This window comes from Schistocerca serialis, chromosome 3 (assembly GCF_023864345.2).
Source record: "Schistocerca serialis cubense isolate TAMUIC-IGC-003099 chromosome 3, iqSchSeri2.2, whole genome shotgun sequence".
Taxonomy (NCBI): Eukaryota; Metazoa; Arthropoda; class Insecta; order Orthoptera; family Acrididae; genus Schistocerca; species Schistocerca serialis.
Window position 1 is genome coordinate 164,540,661 of NC_064640.1, and position 15,945 is coordinate 164,556,605.

A 15,945-nucleotide genomic window follows, 5' to 3' on the forward strand; every position below is an offset into this window, starting at 1 on the left:
AGTTATTCTTCTTGCCTTTCCCATGCACCCATAACACTGGCCCTGACCAGCATTGTCACACATGGCTTTAGTGGCACCCTGTGGTACCGGTCGTGGCCACTTCCACTGCAGTGCGGTTGTGGCCTTTCAACTGCAGTGCGGTTGTGGCCGCTTCAACTGCAGTGCATGCTGTCCTCCTAGCCATGCTTCCGCCAGATCGAAGCAGCAAATTACTACATTTCATCTCTGAACTGACCCACCTCTCCTCTACGCATTGCTCCCATCACCATTTTGCATCTGTCACTTCTTTTCTACTGTGTGATGATTGCTAACATGTGAACAAAAATCCTCACATCACAGAGCTAGCTGACAACAAACAACATGTCTTCCAGAATTTTCATTTCACAAACCCACAACATGTTATTCATAGCTCCCTTTACAAACATCGAGAGCTTTCATAGGTCCATTTCCTGCTTCTACTTCATGTTTTTACTGAGTTTTACTTTTGTTTCTATATCTCGTCAAACACCACCTCACTGTACCTCCTATATTCCCCAGTGTTTATCCACCACTCACCATCATTAAATTTCCTTCCTCCTCCTCAGCAACATCCCACCCCATATGGACTCCTGTTCCATCTATCTGTATTAGTTTAAAGCAGTATCCCCAGCTCTACCTAAAGCCCAGTCCCACATCCTGTTTCTTAAATGCTACCTAATCATGGAATGACCCCTCCCCAAGAACAAACCATAAAAATTTCCTTCTCTGGATGCCACCTGTCCTAACTTCAAATTTTTAGATTCCACCGATTCCTATACCTCATCAACCTGATGCTATACAAAAACAAATCTCCATGGCCAAGGCATCCATGAACTGCCTCTCCTCCTTACATAAGATACTGTAACTGGGCAAACAGAACTACCTACACCGTACCATTCAAATTGAAACCCTGCCCTGCACCTCATGGAAGACTGCTCCAAGCACCACCTCAAACATTATCAAATTTACTAGCATGCCAAAAACAATGTTGTCAATCTATCCATCACAAATCTCAATCTTACAGAAGTTTCAGTCCTGTCCAAAGACCTCACCTTCAGCACTACACCCAAGTTTAACCATGTTGGACTTGTCAAAAACCTACTCTCCTTCTCCTATCTCTACAGTGGAAACACTTCTTTGGAATCAATCCCTCCAACCATAGCCAACCTAGTTCCAATATGGAACCTTGCCTCTCCCACTTCATACCATCATCCAATCCTACCCTGTCTTCTCCCAACTAATCACCCCCTGGTTACATTCCACAATTTCCTTACTTCCAACTTGGCCTCAATCTCCTTTGCATGTCCCTTCCCAGGACCAATAATCTCTCAGTGGAGAAAAAAACAACAATTTGACACCCCAAGGCAGATCCTGATTTAATCACCATTCCTGCAAATAAAGGCTCTAACACTGTCATGGTGAACCAAAGTGACACTCTAACAGAAGGCATCCACTAATTGTCTGGCTCCTCCACATACAAGCCCAGCATAACCTCTAAACCCTACTCAAATCCTACTGTTGATGCCAATTCCATACAAATCACCACCCCTGTGGCCGGGGCCTTTCTGCTATCAAACACTAATTCTCCCAATGCCCCTCCAACTCCTGACTCACCATCTCATTCCCTATGCATCTAACTAATTACATCAACAAACATACCTACTTTTCCTTTGACTGGTTGGTGTATAAACAAATCTGTGGCAAAGCCGTGTACACCCACATGGCACTCTTCTATGTCGATCTTTTATGGGCCATCTAGAAGAGCATTCGGGAGGACGACGGTTCAATCCCGTCTCCAGCCATCCTGATTTAGGTTTTCCGTGATTTCCCTAAATTGTTTCAGGCAAATGCCAGGCTGGTTCCTTTGAAAGGGCACGGCCGATTTCCTTCCCAATCCTTCCCTAACCCGAGCTTGCGCTCTGTCTCGAATGACCTCGTTGTCGACGGGACGTTAAACACTACCCACCACCACCACCATCTAGAAGAACATTCCTAGCCTGCCTTATGTCTGGTTCAGGTTCACTGATGGTATCCTTTATGATCTGGACCTGGGGCCAAGACAACCAACCCTCATTCCCCCACAGTCTCAACACCTTCTCGCCCATTCGCTCCACCTGGTCCTGCTTACCTTCCTGGCCGTTTACCTCCAATTGTCTGATGGCTCCATCCATAATTCTGTCTGCATACAGCCCACTAACCATCGACAGCACACGCATTTTGACAGCTGTCAGCCCCTCCCATATAGTGTGGCCACCTGTGGACGGGTGTGTCTACAGTGACAGTGACAGTGACAGGAATTTGCTTGCCCACTATGGCGACTATTCCCTATACCTAATCCGAAGACAGTTTCCTGCATCATATTCTCACACATCCCTAATCCACTAGCAAACCCCAACAGAAAAATAAAAGGGAGCACTTGCTTCGTCACCAAATATCATTCTTCACTGGAGCAACTGAACCATAGCTTTCACCATGGTTTTGAGTATTTGCCATTGTGCCCCAAAATGAGCATCCTGCCCACAAATGTTCCCATCCCTACCAAAGCAGCATTCCACTACCTACTCAATCTACACAATTTCCTGTTCATGCTTATGCCACACCCACTCCCACTCACTTGGCACATGGGAACATCCATGTGGAAGACCCAGTGGCAATATCTGTCTGATACACCCAACCTGCACATCCTAATCCAGTTGTGTCAGGTTTTCCTGCCCCACAGAGGCAGGGCCACCTGTGACAGCAGCCTTTCATACACCAGCTCTGCTACAATTTTTGCACAGCATTTTATGTGGGCCTGACTACCAAGAAACTGTCCACCCAAATGAATGGTTATTGCCAAACTGTGTAGCTTACAATCTCTCTCTCTCTCTCTCTCTCTCTCTCTCTCTCTCTCTCTCTCTGTGTGTGTGTGTGTGTGTGTGTGTGTGTGTGTGTGTGTGTCTGTGTGTGTGTCGGCATAAGCTAGTGAAGTCTTCATTTTTTTTATGTTATACTCACCTTCTTTATCCAACGATCCCAGCAAAATATGAACTCTTCTCTGTCAATATAACCATCCTGTAATCATAGCAAAAATTTATCAACTATTTAATGTTAATACAAACATTATAACAGGAGAAAGCGTATGTATCCAGCATTCCAAATTTGCAGTCTTACATGGTTTTTGATTTGTGGCTGACACACGAAGTTAAGAGAGGCATAATTAAACATGGACAAGAAAATTTCTTCAGCAAAGACATGTACCAAGACATTGGTAAAAGATGCTGGTTATTTCCGTTTTCAACAAGAACCATCAGACAGATGCATGTAAGTACAGGCCTATATGGATGACACAATCTATTGTAGAATATGGAACACATTTTATATTCACATATAATGACTTTTGTGGAGAGATGAAAATAGTATCCAAATACAGGAATCATGTGAAAGTCATGTTGCTCTACTTATCCACGAGATCCAGAAAGCAGCAGATAATAGCACCCTGGTTGATAACATTTTCCTCAACTTCTGGAAGAATTTGATATAGTTTTGCATTGTCATCTACTGAACAAAATACATGCTCATGGAACATTGGACCAGCTTTATGACTGGACTCAGGACTTCCTAGCAGACAGAAATATATAGAAGTCATTCTGAATGGGGTCACTTCATCAAATGAGAAAGTAATTTTGAATGTACTCCCAGGGAGTGTTATAGGGTTGTTGCAACTCACAATGTACATAAATGACAAGGTGAATAATGTTAAAAATTCCTTGAGGCTGTTTACAGATGATGCGGTGTAGTGGCTGGCAATTGACCATATCAAGCATCGGAAACTTAACAAACATAAAATTATATGTAGAGAAGAAGACGGCATACTGAGATTTGTTAAAAGAGTCGTAAGAAAATGTAGTTCACCCACAAAAAGAAGTATTTTACTGAAAACTCGTTTGATCGATTCTCAAGTATTTCTTGCGAAACTGAACCACTATGAAACAAGACTAATACAGGAAAGAGAGAAGATCCAAAGGAGGGCAGTGAATTTTATCATGGGTCTGTTTAGTAAATGTAAAAGCATCAGAGAGTTGCTCATCAAACTTAGTTGTAGATACAACAGAGATGCTGTGTATTAAGGAGAGCTTTACTTTTAAAATTCCGAGGGAGCCCATTTCGAGAAGCAGGGGAAAGGTGTTACCTCCTTCCACATACCACTGCCACCCTCACAAATTTGGCCTCATGTCCATTTTGACTGGTCAACTGCTGCCTACAAATCAGAACAAGGAGTGATCTACAACCTTGGGACACGCGACTGGCATATTACCAGCTTCTCCACATGTTATTGTGGTAGATGAATCCTGAAGGTGCGGCTGCTTCATTATTTGAGCAGCTCCTCATTCAGCTTCAGAAGGCAGAGAAGGCACTGTTTCAGACCAATTCAACGAGGTACTGGGAATCAAATCTGGGTCCTTCTGCACCAAAGCTGAACATTTAGATACAAAGGCTCACAGAACTATTATGACGAGAAAATCAAAGAAATTCAAGCTTATTCAGAGGCTTAATGACAGTTGTTCTTCATGCACACACTGTAAAGTGACTTGAGGAATATATATGTAGGTGTATGTAATGATCCTGTAAAGCCACACATAAAAAAAAGGCTGAGAGATAAAAGTTACTGCGAGTATGAATCAACATTCTGGGGGCACCCACTGAAATAATATTTTTCTGGATACACAATTTGAGGAAAATCATCATCCTTATTGTTGAAACTCAATACTGAGACTAGCTTTAGTTTTCAGTAACAATGTACAACAGTAGTGCACAATATAAATCTATTTAAAGAGATTTCTACAAGACTTTTGGGATTAGCACAAGTCTGTCTTCTGAAAATGTGATCTGTGTAAAGATACCCCCAACAATTATTCCATTACACCTTAGTGAGTGAAAATACACAAAATAAATTATTTCTCAATTTAAATCAGCATACGTATTGTCCATGCAACTGAACATGTGCACTTTACTAAGTCTATGGGACAGTTTTTTCCAATTCAGGTTATGATCTACTTACAGTCCCAAAAACTGAATAATATCTACTTTTTGGTTTTAATTGCTTGATTTGATAAGAATCTCAAGTTCTTCTAGATGCACATATACCGAGTTCTGTTGACACTTAACTACCTGCTAATTTTTGGGTATTTTATTAGTTGCCTTTTCAGTAGGGCACTAGTGCAGTACTAACTTTATTTCTATACTTCTGTTATGTGCAAAAGGACAACATTAGCATCTTGTATCAGCGCATTTGGAAGTTCAAAAATGCAGTGCTTGATTTGCTATGCAGTGGTATGCACCGATACCTATAACAAAAAAGAATCAGAACGATATTTTTTGAGATTTGGTAGACTAACTTTATTTTTTACCACTAAAGATGTTGTATTCGCACTTTCAAAATGTGCAGAAAAGCATTAGAACAACATTTTAAGAAGTCTAAATTTAAAAAACACTCCCACCGCCCTCCCCCAAGCAGGTCACAGTACTGAAACCTCTTTCTAAAATTCATTTAGTCTGAAGCATTTTTCCTGTTAACTATTTATGCAGTAAGATTTACGAATTTACTGTGTTCTCAATTAACATTTTGTAATGCTCAAGTGATTACCCAAAGAATGCATCAAATGTAAAATTATTGAGAATGCCTCAGCAAAAATAAAGTGATCACACACTCACTGACAATTTGGCAGAAATGTGATTATGTTTTTGATAGCAAGGAGAAAATCAAATATACTGTGGCAATAGTGAGTCTGAAATTTCTTTCCATCATAATGCCTCAGACATAGGTACACAAAAGAAAATTCTTTATTAATTTAGATGCAGAAAGAAATTAATTTAGATGCAGAAAGAAATACATTGAATGTCAATACAACTGGGTTTCATATATGTCAGGCCAAATTTCAAAGACAATAACACTGATTTCAGCAGATGAAAACAATTCAGCCCAGGTGTATGATTACTACAAGACCTCTAGTATACCATATGTGTTAAAATAAATAAAGGAAAGAGTAAAAGCAACCATTCACCTTACATCTTAGGCATAGAGTTGTCGGCAGATGCAGATGACAGACTGAAATCTTCACTAAGCTGTTCTTCGAAGTTATCAGACTAAGGTTGTACAGCCATCTGGCTCTTTCTTTGAATATCAGTTTGTTGGAGTTTCATAGATGTAAATATTCCTTACAGCACATTCTTCAATCCCACAATCCTTTTGGCTCCAATCTCCACTATTTTCTGACCCCACCTCCCACTTCATTCCATTAATCCATACCCACATTGTTTCTCTCCACCCTTCCGGTACTGCCTTTTCTTCCCCAGCCTCACTTGCCCTTCCCTCTACCTCTCTGCTCCTCCTCATTCCTTTCAACCTAGTCTGGCTGCAGTGCCAGGACAACGTAGCAGTTAGGTCATTGTGTGTGTGTGGGTGGGGGTGGGGGTGGGATGCACATGATGGAAGTTCATTTCCTCCAAAGGACATTATCCAGAGATGATTTCAATCTTATTTATGTGCCTATAAACTACTCACAACTCAGCACCTCGGTTATAAAGCATGTTGTTACCTCTATTCCTGCCAGTATTTATTCCACGCAGAGTTTTAAGCATGGAGTTCAATGGGTTGAAGTGGTTTGCAAAATCAGAATATCTGTTGATGTCAATCAAATACTTGAGGTTGCAACAGCTGACTGGACTCTAGTACATAATGATCATCCTTTGTTCATCTGCGCAAACTTCTACATATGGTGCACTACACAAAACTGCTTCAAATTCAGAATGCTTATCGTTGCATTATGGGTATGGACTGCTAGAAAGCACTTTATATTCATACTATGGATACGATGTATCTCAGCTAAAGAATGATTTTAGTGCACATATTTATGCAGAACTAGTAATGATTTGTGTATTCTCTTTGATTGTTGCAATGTACCTCAGAGATACATTCTGCATTGTGCCCAAGTGAGTTTGGGTACTAGTGGTTAAGAAAACCTTGTGCAATGAAGCCCCTCAGGTTAACTATATTATCTTCTTTCTAGCCATATTACATTTATTTCAAAAAGCAATTATTAACATATATTTGAGACTTGTTATAGATTTTTTTAGACAGATTTGTAATATTTCAGAGATGAAATTGTGCAAAAATGTCAGTGAATCATTCCTGTATTTGGGTTGATGCAGCTAAGGCATTGGCACCAAATATTTACAGGATCGTTTAACATATCTGAATTCTCGTTTCATTCAAATAAATTCTACTAAAGTCCTCACTAAAGGATATATAGTATCTTGTCACAGCAATTATAATTATAAAGCTACCTGGTATTATCTTCACCTTTTCAAATCAAATCATAGTATAATCACACAATTTTACCTCGGAAGACGTCTCCCACAGTTGGAGATAAAATGTCGGAAAGCAGTTTTATACATCAATCGTGTCCTCTCAGTCCAGAAGTTTTAACTGAAGACAAACTATAGTAATTTGAACTGACAGTACAAAAGATCTGAAAGAGACAAATTCAACAACATTTTGCTTTTCCAAATATATTACACAGTTTCACAAAAATTTCAATAATTAGAACTTAGGATTTATTTTCCGAATATCAAACGAATTGCTGACTTATACACAAGTTAGTGAATTTAAAGGTCATTTCAGGTAAGAACAAAGGAGTCTTGCACCATGCTGATACCACCATAAAAGGGACACATAGGAAACGTAGCTTCCTATTCATTTCATGGCCATGGAGTACAGATTACTTTGGGGATAAGAGTGAATCTATTGCAGACCAAAACATAGTTTATGGAGAATGCAGAAAGAACAGAAAAGAATCAGCTGAGTTGTATGCACATAAGTATTTTTACAAATGGTGTACAACAAGAATGACAGATTGGCATATGTGCAAAAAATTATTATTAGAAGAGCACTGAAATGCTACACAGAGGGTAAGAGGAATGCCTACAAAGAGCAGAACGAACAAAATGTATGTCCTGGTACCTGTGGTCATAATCCACATATTAGTTCCAGAGAAATTGCAAGTGTCACCGGAATAAGTCAGTCTAGCAGCATTAATATTCTGTCCACATACCACATAAAAGCATAAACTATGAACAGAGCAATTGTTCTGCCCACATGACACAAAAGCATAAACTGTAAACAGAGCAATTCTCACTGTAATCTGTGAAATGAATGTAAACCAATAGAGAAATGAAGACAATCCACAAAATACGCAGGGTCATTGTTGTCGCAGCAGTACGACAACAGACTGAGTACTTAATACAACACGACACAATAAAATACTGGCCGCAAGGCTGCCACAGCTCTGTGCGAGAGGTGCGCCTCATGTCACACACTGGTTCTGCCCCTTCCGGCCACAGACGGTAGTTGTTGTAGCAAGGTGCAGCATCTCTGAGTCCCTCTCGATAACCGATCCTTGTTGGGTTACAAAATCCCTCGTCTCTGAAATTGGGAAGTAGGGCAAACAATGGCCAGGTCTGTGCTGTAACCAGTTTGGAAGGGTACGAGGCATGGCTGAGATCCTCACCAGAGGCATATTATCTTCATAGTTAACGCAGTATGGAATACCTGGAATAAACTTTCCTAAGTACTGCTGGAAGATGGTGGTGACACCGGCAACCTCACATCATAAACAATTATACTGGTACAAACCAAACAGAGTATTTAAGACCAGCAATTATTGTGATTTGCTATCTAATACAAGGTGGAGGTAAGCACCTCTTCAATCTACTTTTGAAAAATGTTTGCCCCAGCTAGTTTTGTTGACAAACCCTCTATGTGACGCATACAATGGAAATCAATGTTATACTGAGCATTGATAGTTGCCTTGAAATCACCACAAACATGTGAGGACCCATGAGGTCTTTTAATTAAAAAAAAACATAGGCATTGTCCACTGACTGGTTGAGATTGGTGAAAGTATGTCTAGTAACTAAATGTGAATGTATTCTTTCCCAGCATATACAGCTGGTGAAGGGTTCTCAAGCTTCCAGCTGGGTGGTGGTGTCCTCAAACTGCAACGTTTCAATGAGTGACATACTCATCATCTTCTGGTGAAGTGCCGAGACTTTGCGGATGCCGGTCCCTTTATATCTGCAGTGTGCCCCCAACCACCTGGCCGCAGGAGGCTCGATCCTGGAGAGCCAGGGGGTGGGGTGGAGGGGAAAGTGGGTGCATCGTTCGTGTCTCCGTCAGAGCATTCCGGTCACGTCTCGCCAGCTGGACGCTCTTGGTGCATTCACAGCGTATTGCGGCTAGTGCTGGATTCCAGGCCACGGTCAGTTGATAACCTTCATCCCTGTTCACAAGATTCTCGTGGCCCCATATTTCTATCGATTCTTTAATGATACTGTCCCAATAGCTCCCGGCTCGGCACAGTACCCTGGTGTTCTCAAAATCAAAAGTGTGATTTTCTTTGATACTATGTTCAGCTATAGCAGATTTCTCTGGCTGTGCAAGTCGGACGTGTCTGATGTGTTCCTCACACCTTTTCGAGATGCTGCGCTGCGTTTGTTCAATGTACTGTACGCCACATTCGCAGGCAATGCTATATATGCCAGGTGTGTTGAGTTTGAGTGGGTCTTTAGCTGAGCCCAGCAGCTCTTTCGTCTTCGGCGCTGGTTGGAAGTCGGTATTTATGTTTGATTTTCTCAGTAGCCTCCCGATTTTGGCTGACAGGGGCCCCAAATATAGCAGAAAGGCGAGTCTCTTGTTATCTTGCTCTTCCCGAAATTTGTCCGCCTGTCCCCTCTTGAAGGCCCTACCAATCTGTGTTTCACTGTACCCATTTTTACAAAATACCTCTTTTAGGTGGTGTAATTCATCTGAGAGGCTTTCTTTGTCACAAATGACGTGTGCCCTATGTACCAAGGTGGTCAGTACTGACTGGCATTGTGCCAGATGGTGGCAGCTGGTTGCATGGAGGTACAGGTCTACGTGAGTCTTCTTTCTATACACTGAATGGCCCATCGTGCCTTCCGCCTTCTTCCTAAGCAGTATATACAAGAATGGAATACACTGTTCTCCTCTACTTCCATCGTGAAGGTGATATTCTCATGTATGCTGTTTAAGTGGTCCATAAACCCTCCACTGCCTGACTGTTATGCTGCCAAATCATGAAAGTATTGTCGACATAGCGGAAGATGTGCTTGGGTTTACAGTGAGCAGTTTGTAGGGCCACCTCCTCAAAGTGATTTGGCAGCATGGCAGGCAGACACTGGAGGAGTTTATGGCCCACCTAAACAGCATACATGAGAATATCACCTTCACGATGGAATTAGAGGAGAATGGCTGTATTCCTTTCCTGGACATACTGATTAGGAAGAAGGCGGATGGCCCGATGGGCCATTCAGTGTATAGAAAGAGGACGCACACAGAACTGTACCTCCATGCAACCAGCTGCCAATTTGAAGACTATGCCTAGTAATTGTTACATGATCTGTTTTTCTGAAACCAAATATCATGAAGACACGTAAGCCAAATAGTTTAAGAGCCTTGGGCAACTTCACTACTATGTGCTTGATGCTTTTACACTTAGCTGTAAGTGACAATTTTACAGGGAGAGACATTGTTTTTTGTTGGTATTGTACAAACTATTCCAGAACCTTAGCAACAATGGTGACACGAGTTGCTGACATGTGTCCTCTGACACAGCAGCTCCACAGTCCAGCTGGAACTCTGCTAACTGGCTGGAAATTGTAAGACTCAATGTTATCTTCTGCAGTGCAGGCAGAACTGCCTGGTCAGCTCCCCCGTCTCTGTAAAACAGCATGCTGTCATTGGTCCATGTTGGTACAGGATCCCACCAGCAGCTTGTTGACACACAGCTGCCAGGTGCCACACAGTGCATCGTGCAAGCAACAGCTTCGTGAATGATGTCTGCCATAGTTGGGGCTTGACTGGCATTTCATTGGCTTATGTGATGAATATTTCAATATAAGGTTACTCAACACTGAAGGGAAATTACTAAGATCAACTGTGAGCTCAGTTGTGACTTTTGGGTATAAAAAGAAGATGAATCACAATCGTCAGCTGACTGTTGCTTGTGACAGTGACTGACTATTTTTTGACACTTGAATTTCATTAGTGAAAGTATGCCGAGTGTCAGAAGCAACCTCAAAAGGTTTAGCAATCTTTAAAGACTTTACCAAAACTAGGCCTGAGTTGCCAATCAAGTGTGTGTGAGGTGTGCTTGCTTGGAAGTATGAATGGTGCTTGGTGCTTGTTTCTCTGTTTCTCGTTTGCTGATGAAGGCTATGGCCACAAGCTTTGTGTAAGTGCCTTAATTGTGCCTGTCTGAAGATTAACGTGTCTTCTTTATAGTAAGTAGCAATGTCTTTTCTGACACTGTTGACATTTCTATGTGGAGTTTCCATCATTTGATTTCACTAAAACTAGGATCAGATGTGACAAATGCTTTAGCTGTGACTTCCCTGTTGGAGGCTTGGTGCACAACAGCATCAATAGTCAATAATTTATTTATATTTCTGACAAGTGAAATTGCACTGACATGCGAGACCCTGCATTTCAGCAGCCTACACCGATTACTTTGTAGCCTACCTGCAACAGGTGTGTCTAATGATCATAGTATTTTCAGTTAACTGATCACACAGTTCATTGAAAGACAAATCAGTAGGGTTCATGAGTGGTCAATTTGTACAAATGACTGCTATAAGACCAGAGTAAGGCACTTTGTTGCTTACTGGAAATGCTACAAGCATGATAATGCAGACCAAAACATTGGAGGTATACCGTACAGCTTCCTGAAGCCTTGTCAAAGCAATCAACCAGTGGTGGGGGCATAGCCGTGACCGCTGACTGACATTGCTGCTGCTGAGATGAGAGCTGCAGTGTAGCAGTATGCTGTTCTTGTTGCGGTTTTTGTTGTTCCTAGTGCTGTTGCTGTTGTTACTGTTGCTGCGAGAGCGGTAGTTATCAAGGCTCAAGAAACTTTGGGCCCACAGTACAGGCACTGGGTGCAAATGTGTTGGGGACTGCTCCTGCACAATAGGGTGAGTCCTTGTCAGCACTTTCCTGTTCATGTCTGGTGCGAAAGCATAAACCATACACGGAGCTAGAGTCACTGTAACCTGCACAGTGAATGTAAAGCAACAGCGAAACTGAGACAGTCTAGAAACTAAGCAGGGTCACTGCAGTCATAGCAATATGAACATAGACTGAGTACTTCATACAGCAAAGCACACTAGAATACTGGCACAAGGCTGCCATAGCTCTGTACAGGTGGTGTGGCCAGCATGACTGCCAGTTCTGCCTGTTACAATCACAGACGGCAGTTGTCATAGTGAGGTGCAGCATCTATGAATCACTATCACTACTAAAGTTATATTTTTAATTATTGCAACTTCAATCTGCATCATGTATCATTTCACAAGCACATTAATCAGTGGGACTGCAGAAGACAGAAGGAAATTTGTTGCTCAAGACAATAGGTTCTTTCTTCAAATAATCCTCTTTATCAGAGATGTGACCTTTATAAATCACGGAAAACTTGAATGTAGCAATTACACAGTCCAGTCACATTAATGTGACCACCACCTACGTTTGATATCAATGTGCAATAACCACTCACAGATGGCAAGCGGCAGCACTAGCAGCAGATGGTATACAAAGCACAGCGAGTGATGCAGAAAACAGTGCAGTCATTGTTGTAATATGGAAATGGAGCGAGTTATGTGTCATCCAAAATGGCACATTCATTGGCCTTCAGATCAAGGGTGGTACCAAAATGGTACTATACAAAACTGGAGCCAAGGCAACTGTACTGCACCATGCACCATGGATGACAGGGTGAATGATGGCTGTGGAGACATGTATGGGCAAATAACGTGCAACTGTTGAGCAACTGACCACCGAGATAAACCAAGGGGCTACTGACAGTGTGTACTCAATGACCAGTCAGCGAATGTTGTTGCATATGGGCTTCCACAACAGGTACCCATGGTGACTGACATTCATCAGCAACCAAGGCTGGAATTTGCACGCCAATACCACAACTAGATGAGCAGTAAGTGGTGAAAGGTGGCCTTTTGAGATGAACAACGTTTTATGCTCTACCAGATGTGAAACAACTGAAAAGCAAACATCCTGCAAAAATCGTCTCAAGTGTCCAGGATGGATGAGGGAGCATTATGGCCTGGGGAATATTTTTGTGGCATTCTCTGGTGATCTCATCATTCTGGAAGGCACAATAGATCAACTTAAGTATGCAGATATCTTCAGGGGGGAGGGGGGGGGGGCAGCATGTCCACCCCTAGAGGCATTTTTTTTTCCTCGGCATTATTGCATCAACCAGCAAGACAATCCAACACATCACACGGTTCACTGTGTATATGTGCAGTTCAAAGAGCACCAGGATGAATTTACCGTACTCCCCTGGCCACCAAACTCATCAGATTTAAACTCGATAGAGAATCTGTGGGACTATATCAATCAGGCTGTTCGCACCATGGACCCTCAACCGAGAAACCTAGTGCAGCTGGCCACAGCATTGGAGTCAGCATGGCTCCACATCTCTGTTGGTACCTTCAGAACCTAGGCAGTGATCTGCACTGCAAAAGGTGGTTATTCAGGCTTACGCACACGCACGCACGCACGCATGCACACACACACACACACACACACACACACACACACACACACACACACACACACACACAAACCCTTTCTCACAGAACTGCTACCAGATCTCTCAGAGAGGGTAACACTCAAAATACATAGATACATATGGTGCCAGCATAATATGTGTCATGACCACTACTCTCTCTTGTGAGCTAGGAAAATTCTGAGGCAACTCTTTCTTATCACTGAGAGGGACACAACATGTTATCAGTTCAAGAGCATATTTGCCTGATTTGCACCACTAGACTTTTTCTTTAGCATAAGCTGAAAGATGGGGTCTATGCACAAGTTCCAATGACCCAAGAGAATTTAAAATATCACACTGTTGCAGCATGTCCAATGACATCAGCGAATCTCTTCAGTCTGTCCAGAAGTCCTTACACCACAAACTGTAAATGTGCAATGCAGTGCATACTGAATACTTGATAACTTAAATAGAACTGTTTAGAAGTGTTTATGACCACCAACTTCCCTACTTTATTTTTGTAATTATTACTGATGTGATGTTACAATGTCAGTGTGTATCTTTAAGTTAAATTTGTATTTTAAGTTTTTGTTCATGGGACACTATTATTTAACAACCTTTTAATCTCAATTTCCTGTTTTACAAATCAATTCAGCTTGTGACCTTCACACAACTGTTGCTGTAGTTACCTGGTGAATCATCCACATATTTTGCTTTCCAGGTTGTGTGTTGGTCCAATCCCATGCAACCTAGTGTGATTAGTGTTAGTTTTAAATTAAACTCTTCACTGCTATTCTGCATTTTTAATAAGACTCTTAGCAGCTTCTTTATCCCGTGAACAAAAACTTAATACAAATTTAATTTAAACATACACACTGACATTGTAAAATCACAACATCAGTAACAATTGCAAAAATAAAAGTTCTTAATATTGTAGTATTCTGAAACCACTTATCAGACTTTGGAGAGTGAAATGTGGTTGAATTTGCCTCTTAGATATTTACAATATTAGAGCAGAAATTACTGTAGTTCCATTTGAAAAATATAAGTTGATACCAGTCTGTATTTAGTTTTAATTTTGTTACCATGAAATATAAAATTAAATGTTAGGAAATCTTTGTTGAAGGTATTTGTCTGGAGTGTAGCCTTGTATGGAAGTGAACATGGACAACAAGCAATTAAGACGAGAAGAGGGGCTTTCAAAATGTGGTGCTACAGAAGAATGCTGATAGATTAGTGTGGAGAGCTGAAGCAAACCAGTCTTTGGACCGAAGACCACAACGATAACAACATGACAAGAGGCTATATAGTGTTCAGTGTGGACTTTCTTAAGATTCATATGGGTGAAAACAAAACTACAATATATTGACATGGTTCCATAAATACTTGAAGTGAACATCTTAGCTGAATCATCCTACACATTCACAATTATATTTACATATAATGTTAAAATATTCACACATATATTTATGTTAATGATAAATCCAGCTAAAATTTGTGTATTTTTTTGGTTTTAAACCCAGAAACATGTAGAAGCAGTACAGTGTTGAACTAGATAGCTTTTACTGGACTAATATAGCATTTTCTGCCAATGTTACAAAGAATTCATTGAATATGACGACTCATAATCCGTAGCCAGCATCTAAGAAAGTTAAAGTCTGCGCAAGTAACCTGGACTCTCTTTATTATTACTCTGTGTATAATTACATGTGATGCTTCATCAACTTTCTTGTCTGATGAAAGGAAGAACACAGCACATAATGTTGATAATGATCTAATGTCATTTTGCATCCTTTGATGAGAAGTGTCAGTAGCTTTATCAATGATTAAGCACGCTATGTATAGGGTAGGCTGCAGCCACTGTCAAACATCTGTGAAGAGACTGGGAAATTAATATGTGAGTGTGCATGAAAAATGGTGAAAGAAGCCTTAAGGTGCCTCCTCAACATCTTTGATGAAATGCATCATATTGTTGCTTGAATATCTGTCACACTGAATCTTTTCCTAAGGTGCTCTAGTTGCGTAAATATGTAAAAAGGTTTGCCTTATGTTTAAAGAACAAAACCTTTCCTGTCAGTTGTATGATGTCATATCATGATGATTTAACACATTTGAGATACTGAAAGCGGATAAAGAAATTCCAACACTGGCAGTGTAAGATACTAGGTTCCCTTATTTCATGTGATCACATAGTAATATCCATGCCATGCAGTGTAGTATTCAAAGCTTCTTAGTTTTTATGTCACTTTACTCATTAATAACATGTCTTAAATGTAGTATGTAACTTTGAGGTAACTACGTA

The 15,945-nt window shown here is 41.0% G+C and overlaps 1 protein-coding gene across 4 annotated transcripts in view; it reads right to left on the reverse strand.

Moving 5' to 3' along the window:
- The window catches only part of LOC126469879 (uncharacterized), a 406,588-nt gene that overhangs the window by 139,653 nt on the left and 250,990 nt on the right, over positions 1-15,945 (reverse strand). For all 4 annotated transcript variants that reach the window (XM_050097207.1, XM_050097205.1, XM_050097206.1 and 1 more), the window contains one exon: positions 3,016-3,072. In XM_050097207.1, the coding sequence (XP_049953164.1) occupies positions 3,016-3,072 (57 nt within the window). The remainder of the gene's footprint in view (positions 1-3,015; positions 3,073-15,945) is intronic.